The sequence below is a fragment of the Primulina eburnea genome, chromosome 1, assembly GCF_022965805.1.
Source record: "Primulina eburnea isolate SZY01 chromosome 1, ASM2296580v1, whole genome shotgun sequence".
Classification (NCBI taxonomy): Eukaryota; Viridiplantae; Streptophyta; class Magnoliopsida; order Lamiales; family Gesneriaceae; genus Primulina; species Primulina eburnea.
The window spans coordinates 14,825,308-14,837,518 of NC_133101.1; the positions used below are offsets into that span (position 1 = coordinate 14,825,308).

General features: G+C 34.2%; 1 protein-coding gene across 1 annotated transcript; it reads left to right on the forward strand.

The window, feature by feature from the left end:
- Positions 1-8,388: 8,388 nt before the first annotated feature.
- LOC140828106 (endoglucanase 24-like) lies at positions 8,389-11,416 on the forward strand. Its single transcript, XM_073191091.1, has 4 exons — positions 8,389-9,063; positions 9,841-10,140; positions 10,347-10,508; positions 10,588-11,416. Exons 1-4 carry the CDS (start codon positions 8,641-8,643, stop codon positions 11,194-11,196), a joined length of 1,494 nt encoding a protein of 497 aa, XP_073047192.1. The 5' UTR covers positions 8,389-8,640; the 3' UTR covers positions 11,197-11,416.
- The last annotated feature ends 795 nt before the right edge of the window (positions 11,417-12,211 follow it).

Sequence of the window (12,211 nt, forward strand, 5' to 3'; positions counted from 1 at the left end):
CTTCTGGTCTTTCAGTGGATGACCATGTGTATTTTCTATAATTCTTCGCATCATTGTTGAACCAGGATGTCACAATCGATCCTGCCAATTGGTTAATATCGAAGAATTATCAACTACCATGTTTGATTCAATGGGACTTATATGTGTATAATGCAATCCAGTAGGGAGCATTGGTAGTTTTTGAATCACATATTTCTTTCCTGATTTATATGTGATAAGACACATATATTTCTCATTCCCTTCATTCATTGTTTGAGTATCATACCCATGGGAATATATATCATTAAAACTCAACAAATTTCTTTTCGATTGTGGTGAATATAAAGCATCATTGATCAAAAATTTTGTACCATTAGTTAACAAAAATTGTGATTTACCACATCCTTTAATCAAGTCTACAGGACCTGATATTGTATTCACCGTTGTTTTTGTTTGTTTTAGTTCCAAGAAATATCTTTTATCTCGGAGGATAGTGTGCGTTTACTACTATCGGGTATGCAAACTTCAGCTTTGCTCATAGCATTTTGCATATTTGAACTTCAAAAAAATATGCAATGAAATAAATTACTGGCAATATATATTTAAATATAACACATATCATAATTATACAATAAAACATTATTCTATGAATACATGAAAAATAAATTATTGTACATTTATATTCTACCATTATATTGTTCATTTTCAGAGAAATCGTTGAGAAAATCTGCAGCATCAATATTGTTCATTTCTATCCCACCAACATATTGATCATTTCAAGAGAAATCATTCATAAAATCACCAGCATCAAAATGAGTTAAATCACTCAAACGGTCACTGCGTTCAGTGAAGTTGGTCTCCTTTTCTTTCCCCTTTAATGATTCTTTATAAAGTTTACAAAGGTGCTCAGGGGCTCGACAAACTTTGGACCAATGTCCTGGAGTACCACATCTGTAACAAGAACTTTCATATCTTTTTGAGTGATTCTCATTAACACTTGTATTCTCATGATGCCTTTTCAGTGGATGGTTTGGGACGCTCTTTTGAGATGAGTTATAAAAATAACTATCTCTATTATTTTCAAAACCACGGCCGCGTCCACGACCACGACCAATTCCACGTCCACGTCCACGACCTCGACCAAAACTTTGTCTTTGAAATTGATTTTGGTTTCCAGGTTTAAATTCATTTTTACTTACAGCATTTACTTCTGGAAATGCTGTTGATCCAGTGGGTCGGGACTGATGATTTCTCATTAATAGCTCGTTGTTTTTTTCCGCCACAAGAAGATAGGCGATGAGTTCAGAATATCTCGCGAATCCACGTACTCTATATTGTTGTTGTAGAGTAATATTTGATGCATGAAACATGGAAAATGATGCATGAAACATGGAAAATGTTTTTTCAAGCATCTCAGATTATGTGACCTCATGTCCACAAAATTTTAATTGCGAGATTATTCTATACATCGACGAATTGTAATCACTGACTTTTTTAAAGTCTTGGAATCTCAATGTATTCCATTCATCCCAGGCGGTCGGAAGTATAATTTCTCTTATATGTTCGAATCTTTCTTTTAATCCCTTCCACAAAGCCATGAGATTTTTTTCAGTCAGATATTCACATTTCAATCCATCGTCGAGATGTCGACGCAAAAATATCATGGCTCTTGCCTTTTCTTGTGACGTGCATATGCCATTTTCTTTAATGGTCTCGCTTAGACCCAATGACTCAAGATGCATTTCTACATCTAGAGTCCATGGCATATAATTCTTTCCCGTGATGTCGAGCGCAACAAATTCGAGCTTTGTTAAATTTGACATGGTGGTACTAAAAAAATTACGATGCATTTTATTAGTTAATAAATATTGCAATACAAAGTAACGGATAAACAACAAGTACAAGTATTTGTAAAAATAAAGAAAACGCACGAGTAGGATATTCTCCGATAAATACAAGACTCGTGAGTATGATAACCAAAATAATTAAAAATATCCTTGAGAAAGTCATCTTCTTTTTTCTTCGAAAAATTTGATGATGAATAATTTTTAGAGAAGAAGAGAAATTTGGAGTGATTCAATGTGTTTGTGAGATCATATTTATAGGGCAAAAACTAGCCGTTTTTTTTTAATATTTATGACCGTTGGTGTACAAAAAAATAAAAGTATGTATTTGCATAATTTTATGGTAATAATATGGTATATATAATAATAGACATGTTTAAATAATTATGTATATCATATCATAATATTATAATGAGTGTCATAATTTATTTTGTTTAAAAACCTTATAGGCTTTTATACTTGTCGTATCCCTTACCGGGAGTGTGAGATGTCGTCTTAACATCCTCCCAGGATTTATAACAAGTTTATGAAAAATTTATTTTTATTATTTCTAATAATAACATTATATTGTTTATTAAATAAATACACAATAAATAAATAACAGTAAAATAAATATTATTACTTTTGTTACCTCTTTCTTCTGTTTGGAGCTTGGAAAAATATGTAGGACTTTTAGAGCTTCGTGCTGATAACGTGTTGTGAAAAAGTAAAAATTTATGGTTAAAAGTAAAAATCTCAAACTCTCAAAATTTACCAAACTACACACTTTATAATATTTTTCTCTCTACTCAATTGTGATTTTCTTCACAAATGAGAGATCTATTTATAGAGTTTCATTACACATAATCCAAAAAATAAAATACATCATTACCTACATCATCACACACAAATTTCTAATTTTACAACTCTTATTTTCAACATTCAAATATTCAACTATTACTTTTCAATATTCAAATAATTTATTTTCAACAAATTCATCAATTGTCCAAAAATTAATGCTAAAAGTATAATTAATATTCCATTACATCGATATTTACAATCATTATATCGCGAGATTTTACTGTGATATCCCGAAATTTTGTATATAATATACAGTGAGATTTTGACAAATTGAATTTTTTGTGTTGTACAAATTGATGCACAAATATAGATGTACATGCAGCATCACTATTGTTCGAATAATCTCTCGTACTACAACGATTGGAGTTTGACTGCGCTTCTAAAGTTGAAGTTTATGGTTTTGAAATCGACGATTTTGGTTTCAATTAGGGATGTAAACGAACCAAATCTTTTGTGAGCTATTCGAAACTCGATTCGATAAAAGCTCGTTTGAGCTCGTTTAATGAGACTCGTTAAGATAAACAAATCAAACTTGAGTTATATATTATTCGGCTCGTTAGCTCGTGAACATGTTCGTTGGTAAGTTCATGAGTAATATTTTAGATGAAAAAATAATAGTTTTGATATTTGATTTATTGATTTCACATATTATTTATGAAATATATAGAAAAAACTATAAAATTTATTTATTATAATAAATTTACAAATTTTAATAAGAATAATATATTTTTCTTTAAATATATAATTTACTTTTTATTTAATTTAATGAAAATTTAAATGTATAATTCATATTTATTAAGCTTGTTTAGGCTCGATAAATACTTGAATAAGCTCGTGAGCCATACATATATTCGTTAAATAAAGCTCGAGTTCGGCTCGATTATAAACGAACCAAGCTCAAACATCCAAGAGTTCGGCTCGGTTCGACTCGACTACATTCCTAGTTTCAATAAAATGTGTAACTATGGTTAGGCTATTTGAATACGATTTTGTTACGTTTGAACCATTTTTAATAATTAATAACGACAGTTTTAGGGTAGGTTGTTTATATGTTGCAAGATCATAATTAAAATCTAAATTTAATTTACAATTACAATTATCATTACTGATACCCCTGTAAGAGCCCAGGTCATGGATGACCCGGAATATCAAATGGATTCCCAAATCCGAGTGAGTCTGCAGATGGATTCTTCTGGAGCCGGGCAGGTGAAGGCCCATGCTCTACTCTCCGGGCAGTCATAGGCCCGGGCTCTTGTAATCTCCCAGGAACTTTCTACCCGGGCTACCTCGATATAAGCACCGCACTCGAGTATACTAGCAGAATAGGGTGTGGGTGACTGCCCTATCTCTGACACCAGGCCGATGGGTTGACAAAATCAGACAGACGGGATGTGACTAGTATATGAATTGACGTATCAGGATATAGGGTACAGTCAGCCGCCCTACTATAATTAGTAGGTAGCACGGAGATCGAGGTCATCATTACTTCTCATACTATAAATACCAGGTTCTCTCTTTACATTTACATTGGATTCATTCACACCAATATCACAGCCATCACTTGGCTACATTGGTTTTATTGCTTGAGTACTCTGCTGACTTAAGCATCGGAGTGGTCACGCCGGACACCCCTCCGGCGCCCATTCACGAGTTCCTCTCCTTGTCTGCAGGTCATAGTGGAAGCTATAGCTCACAAGTTCATCTACTTTGCTCATTTTCCTGAACAACATTATAAATTATCGATAGCAGATCCGGTGGAGCATCCGACCCGGCTCGCCCATTTCACCCGGATCGCATCAATTACGATTTACAAGATTTTGGTTATGATCTCTTATTTTTAAGAACCTAAACCGATTCATAAATTATCAATTCTGAATCAAATTTCGATTTTCAAATATGGTTCAGGTTTATGCTCAAGTTTGCGAGAAAAAACATGGTCAGTATTACAAAATCTAATGTAATTTAAAATATATAATAAGATTAGTATTGTATCTTCATATATTTAAATACTTGATTCCAAATTTCTTGGAACTGGAATCAAGCACAAATAGAAAACTAGTCCAAAAACAATGTAGTTTAAGAGCAGCGGGAATCGTTCAAACAAACACCATAACAGTATGGACAAGCTCAATATAATAGCTATCAAATATAAGACCAATTAAGAAAACCTTAAGAGTCAATTGGATTAGATCATGTATGACAAGCTAACATAAGAAGAGCTAAAAACCGACGTTACTAGATCAGAGTACAGTTGATCATATCATAAAAATCTCAAGAGTTCAACGGAGCAGCAAAGATCAATCACCAAAGTATACAGAGATCTTATTACTTGGAATAATACTGAAGATCTTCAGAGCAGAGACATCTATCAGAGAATAAGAAGAATGAATTTGTTAAGCACTTCAAGGACTTAACACTTATAATGTTTCCAAGTGTTCGAGATCAAGAAAATTAGTTCAGAAGAACATATCATATAAGATTTAACATAATAGCTTGTCGTGCTGATATAGGTGGCTTGTAATCAGGGGCGGATCTAGGATTTCGAAACTAGGGGGCCGCTTAGTTTATTTTGCGACGGTTTTTCAACTACCGTCGCTATATGGCAGCGGTTTTTGAAAAACCGTCGCAAATTTTGCGACGGTTTTCGTCACAACCGTCGCTAAGCCAAAAAAAGGAGGCATCAGGTTTCGAACTCGGGCGGATCAAACGTTATAATTGGCTTTAGCCACTGAGATACATGGACGTATCATTCATTTTGGGGGGGCCAATATATATATATATATATATATATATATCGGTTTATATATTTAGTTTAAAAAAAATTAATATATACTAAAAACTTTTTTTAAAATTTTTGGGGGGGCCGTGGCCCCCCGTTCGCCCTACACTAAATCCGCCCCTGCTTGTAATCCTATCAGTTACCAGAAGATTAGCAAAGTATGTGGACTATCAACGGTAGCATATGAAGATATGTCAAAGAATTTGAATTTCAAAGATAAATCGTATAAGAGCATGAAATGATACAAGACAAAATGTATAGTACTGCAGCTATATCGAGAAGAGTCAACAGTTGAAATTTGATTATATAAATACACTCATTGAAGATGTCAAAAAATAGACATGAGAGTGTAGAAAAGGAAAAGGAATCAAGCTAGTTCAAGTGCTCAAAGTTGTATTCACTTAGACCATGCTTTAGAGTTCACGTTGTTGATTCATTCATTCACTCAACCTCTTAGAGATATCACAAGAGTGAATGCATGGAAACAAACAAAAAATCTTTGTAAACCTCACTTCTTGTGTTATAATCCACCCATTTGTAAATCGACATGTTGTGTAATCTAGACGTGTAGCTGGATATTATTGTAAATCATCATGCTTAGTGATCTGGACGTCACATTTATTTTAAGTCCGTGTAAATCATCCTGTTATATAATCTGTACATCTCAATGAAATTTATAGTGTAAATCATCACGTTGTCTGATTTGGATATGTCATAATGATTCCTTCTTGGATTAAGGAAAAAAGGGAGATGTGGAAACGATGAGTTTCAAACTTCCATAAAGAAATTGTGCCCATTTATTTTCTACTCATATTTACAATATCTTTATATGACTGCAATGTACACATGAACACTTCCAACTAAATAATTTCGCACACTTTCAAGTAAAATTTTGACACCTATTTTTTATTAAATAGATTCTAAACTAACAGCTGCTTAGAATCAACATATGATCTAACTTTTTATAAAGTACTGAAGATTTTTTAATAACAGTCTATTTACCCTCTCCATACCATGTTTCTTGCTTATTTATCACAATAGGTAGAAATAGTTTGGACTACAATTTTACTATTAACTTTTTAGGGATTTAATTATTATTACTTATCTCAAGGGAAAATCCCTATAAACCAATATTTCACACAATCTTATAAATAAGAAAATTTAAATTTAAAGAGAAGATTATTTCAAAGAATAAATTATATATTGAAATTCAAGATTATTTTTCCTTTCACCATGGATGTCAAAACCAAAGCTTTTCAAACCCGTTACAATCCCAATCCATCCCAAATACATTTAAAAGTAAGTGAGTTGTTGCATTCTCAGACTCCAAAACATGTCTAGGTGCGAGCAGATATATAGAACAAGAGAGATATTCAGAATCGCTCCTCATAACCCCATTCATAATAGCACGAGGCAAGACAGGTTGTTATCTTTGCAACCACTCCCCAACGGGTGTCTTAAAAGGTAAATATTGATAAGAAATAAAACAATGATATTAAAGCTAAGAAATAATTGAGTCCTTTGTGGATAAATCATTGGACAATGAAATATCTTATACAAAATTCCTAGTTTATTAGAATCAACACCTTAAATTTGAGAATCACGTCTCTAAAATCGAACACTTCACATATTTTGGATCGTAATTGCGGAATTATTGGAAATCCTATTTGAAGGCAGAAAAAATGTTCATAGAACACATAAAAGCTTGATAACATGAAAAATAAAGACACAACTTTAATTTATTCATTGAGCATGTGTAGTGGAACTCAATTGAATATCTCTTTATTACCGAATTTTCATACAAATTACTAATCAATCAAGACATTTGTTGTCATTCGACATCAGTTATTTCAAACATAATAAGAAGAATATCAGTTTCAAAAAATTGAACACCACATTGGTATAATGGAGTATTATTTAGATTTCGATCAATATGTGTAAAAATTCATGAGTTTCAAGCACTGATGTGGTGTAAACTTAAAAATTAAAATTCAAGAATATGTCCACAAATCTAAAAGTGTAAACAAAATTTGAACTAGCACACACTAATAAAAAATCGAGCAACAAAAAAACCATAAATTGCCCATATGAACAAAATCGTAGAAAAACCACTCTTTATTATCCATTTTGTTAAAAATCAAGTTGAGTTACCAAATACAGTACGAAATCAAGTGCAATTACAAATAAACGATATATCATGTTGAGATTGAATCTTGTTCGTAAAAACCTTAATAATAAAAACACAATTTTCAGCGCTTTTATCGTCACTGATTCCGAATTGAGTCTTATCGATAAGCTTTTGATAAAGAGTTATATTATTCTAACATTCTTTTTCTCTTTTGTCCGCTTTTATAGGTCAATTTTCTTCATTTTCTCCGTTGTGTTTGTTCAAAATGGAGGGAAGAAATATTCTCCTTTTCTTTTTTATTTCAATAATATAATACATAAGAGTATTTTTGAGTTTTAAATATTTTGAGGGATAAATGGTATTCTTAGAACCGAGAGGGAGCTCAAACAAAGAAAAAAGGAGCAACAGAAATATAAATTTTATAATAATTTCTCTCCTAATAGCTCTCATTGGATAATGAGGAATGAAATCTTTATTTTATTTTTTCTTATATTTCATATTAGAGTAGAAGGTCTTTTGATAGACCGTATCACGAATTTTTATCTAAAAGACGGGTTAACCCTACCGATATTCACAATAAAAAGTAATATTTTTAGCATAAAAAATAATATTTTTTTATGGATGACCCAAATAAGATATCTGTTTCATAAAATAAGATATATATATATATATATATGTAATGAAATAAAATAATTATATTATTGGAAGAACGATAGAATAAGAGTAATTGTATGATATGTATACTTATGGTAAGTTCAAATCTGAATATTTTCACAAAATAATAATTATATGGAGTAAAAAGTAACAATATAGGAGGAAGATTACGTTTGGACCAATGGTCAGTCCCATATATGGCGCAGAGACTGAAGCTCCCCCTCCCCGGCATGTGATTTCCAACTGACAATAACAGTCGTGTCGGCGAATTCACCCCGTGATTGGGAGCAACAACTCTCAAATGCGGCGCCAAAATAAAAGCTACCGAACCTCAGAGCCCCTTCTTCTTCAATTCCACCTCCCATCTGTGAAAATCTTGGCCAGCCAGCTTGCCTAAAAGTGGAAAAAAATCAGCCATGAAAGTGTTCAGATTCTTTCACTGTGCACACGTTTTTCTCTTGCTTTTTCTGCCGCAATTACCATTCTCCGCCGTGGGTTACCACGACTATGCCGACGCATTGTCGAAGTCCATCTTGTTTTTCGAGGGACAGAGAGCGGGGTACTTGCCGGCGGACCAGAGAATGTCGTGGCGGGGGCATTCCGGGCTGGGAGACGGGTGGCAGGTGGCGTTGGACCTCACCGGTGGGTACTACGATGCCGGAGATAACATCAAGTTCAGTTTCCCGATGGCCTTCACCACCACGATGCTGGCTTGGAGTGTGGTGGAGTTCGGAGAGCTCATGCCGCCGGCGGAGCTGAGGAATACTCTTGTGGCAATTCGATGGGCCACAGATTACTTGTTGAAAACCGTTTCTCAACCCAATCGCATTTTTGTCCAGGTTAGTGATTCTCGTAGATCAAAGGGGAAGATGAACAATTTTCTTGGTCGTTAATTTGCATCATATTTAGAAAGATAAAATATGGGGTCATCCTAATTATGCATCATTAGTCCCTTAAAGATCTAAAGAACAAGAAAACTAGCATGAATTCTCGGAATGTGAAACATAATTTAAAACGGGTTTTAAATTTTAATATGCTAAAGATTTTAGATTGGAGTTTCGTGTGTGGGTTTTTTTTTAATCGAAAGACTCGGGAATGCAATTTGTCAATATTTTTATGGGTACTTGTTCAAGTTTTATGAATATGTGACCAATGTTAAATTTATGAACATAGATGATTAATCAATGGTTTAGTAGCAAATTTTTTATACCTGTAATATCAATAAGTTTCTGAAAACTGGCTCCTCACCTATGAAGAAGAAGATTCAATTAGTGGGTTTGTTTGTTTTGGACCACTTCTGGGGACCCACAGTTCTTCTGCACTGACCTACAGAAAAAGTAAAGTGAAAGAATAAAATAAAAAAATATTTACACAACCAATAATGCCTAAGAATGCGTGAAGCTCAGTTTGGTGTCAAGATTTGGATAATAGGTCTACGTTTTGGATTTTAATTTTTATTATGTATTTGATATTTGGCGTATACATACTACACTGCTGGAATTCATGTGGTGGGTGAAAAACTAGTGAAAAATCGGTTGATGATAAATGGATTTCTGTATTTTGAAATGGGATTTTGTTAAATCATTCCATTTTTCATCCAACGATCAATTTGGCAGGTCGGGGATCCCGTTAATGATCATAATTGTTGGGAAAGGCCCGAGGATATGGACACTGCTAGGACAGTGTACGCAGTAGATGCACCTAATCCGGCCTCTGATGTCGCAGGCGAGACGGCTGCAGCCCTTGCTGCTTCCTCTATGGCTTTCAGATCGTCTGATCCCGGTTATGCCGAGACATTGCTGAGAACTGCCACCAGAGTTTTCGAGTTTGCAGATAGCTATCGCGGTGCTTACAGTGATAATTCGAATATTAGAGATGTGGTCTGCCCTTTTTACTGTGACTTTGATGGATATCAGGCCAGCATTCTAATCCTAAGCACTTTCTTTTACATGTCATTATTTCGCAGTACTATGCTCCTGATCATGGTTCGAGTCGCTTTATAGGATGATATTTCTCCTCTGGTTTAATAAAGACAAGTTTTTCATTAAAGTAATGTATCAGATGATCTAGTTCTCAACCTTGTATGAGCAACTTGTGATTTTTTTTTAATTGAATTTGACAGGATGAGTTGCTCTGGGGAGCAGCATGGCTAAGAAAAGCTTCACAGAGTGATTCTTACCTCAGTTACTTGCAAAACAACGGTAAAACGCTCGGTGCAGATGAAAACATCAACGAGTTCGGATGGGATAACAAACATGCTGGTCTAAATGTTCTTGTTTCCAAGGTTAATATCCTCAATTTTTCAAGGATTTGAGCATGTAAGGACTGGTACAATGTAAATATGTGATGATTTTCATTTGCAGGAAGTAATCGAAAGCAGTAACTATGCTTTCGAATCATACAAGGCATCAGCAGATAGCTTCATATGTACATTAATACCAGAGTCTTCCTCTTCCCATATAGAGTTCACTCCTGGTGGCCTAATCTACAGGCCTGGTGGAAGCAATCTACAACATGCCACTTCAATCTCCTTCCTCTTACTCGTGTACGCGAATTATTTGGAAAAATCGTCGCAAATTGTGAACTGTGGTGAAGTTAGCATTACTCCTTTGAGGATGAGGAAAATAGCTCAGGGGCAAGTCAATTACATTCTTGGAGAAAATCCCAAGGGAATGTCATATATGGTTGGATACAGTAGTATTTACCCTCAAAGGATTCATCACCGTGGCTCTTCGATCCCTTCGATCAAAGATCATCCACAATCCATCGGTTGCAAGGAGGGTTCGGTTTATTTTAACTCATCGGATCCTAATCCGAACGTGTTGGTTGGGGCTATTGTGGGTGGACCGCAAGAAGATGATACATACAACGATGATAGAGTTGATTTCAGGAAGTCCGAGCCCACGACTTATATCAATGCTCCATTTGTGGGTGTTTTAGCTTATTTCGTGGCAAATCCTAACTTAAATTAGGAGAAAACACCCCCAAGATTTTGTGCATAAATTTCACTTTGAATTCCCCTCTGGATTAGTGAAAAGTACAAGAGAGTCTCTCATCTTGCAAGAAGCCAAGAAGGAAGAGACTGTGTAGGGAAGTATGGGTAAAATAGTTCATTTCACCCATTCACTGAAGTTGTTGATGTCATTTATGGGACAATTATGCCGTTAAGTTGATATACATGCATTTATAGTTAAGTTGATATACATACATTTATACATAAGCATCCACACAGTGTACCATGCATGAGAAAAAGGTAAAGAGATGAAAAATCTATCTAAAATTAACGATCTTTTAAAACTTTTTATGATTCTCACGGAAAATTAGTCCAGACGCAGGTCTCGAGATTGTCCTGAGCCTGAAATCACGAATAAGATCGTTAAAAGGGGGTCAGGAGGGTGTCCTGACGTAGACCTTCCGACGTTCAAGTCAGTGACTGAAAAATATAAGGGGAGCAACTAAAGGTACTGTTAAAAAATATTATATTGAATGAATGAGTTAAACACTCAAGCCTTGGTATTTATAGAGAAATACATGGATCCGTCATGAGCCTGCTTTTCATTTGAGCTAGTAATGGGCCAGGAGTAGTAGGCACATCCAAGGAGTATCACTCTATATTTTAAAATGGTAAAAGACATGGACCATCTATATAAAATTAACGATATTTCAAAACTCTTTGTATTTTAAAATAAGAGAATTCGTGTTTTTTTCGTGTTTTTAATAGTCATGAAGTAGTTTTTGAAAAGACCATTTCAATCTTTATGTTTTTTTTTTTGTAAAAGAGATGAAAAATCTATCTAAAATTAATGATCTTTTAAGAAAATTCATGGTTTTTTATTGTTTATTTATAATGGTCGTCAAGGTAATTGACAAAAACCATTGCAAACTTTATTTTTTGTATTTAGTGCAACAAACAAAGATGATCGTCAATCTCCTCGAAGTCGACAATTTCTTTAAACGAATGGTGTGAAATCGATGCACATGGAAGAT

Bases quoted from the DNA above. Each gene is read 5' to 3' on its own strand.
- LOC140828106 (XM_073191091.1), top strand. From the start codon at position 8,641: ATGAAAGTGTTCAGATTCTTTCACTGTGCACACGTTTTTCTCTTGCTT. The intron at 9,064-9,840 runs GTTAGTGATTCT...TCAATTTGGCAG, and splicing joins CCAATCGCATTTTTGTCCAG to GTCGGGGATCCCGTTAATGA. The intron at 10,141-10,346 runs GCCAGCATTCTA...TGAATTTGACAG, and splicing joins GTGACTTTGATGGATATCAG to GATGAGTTGCTCTGGGGAGC.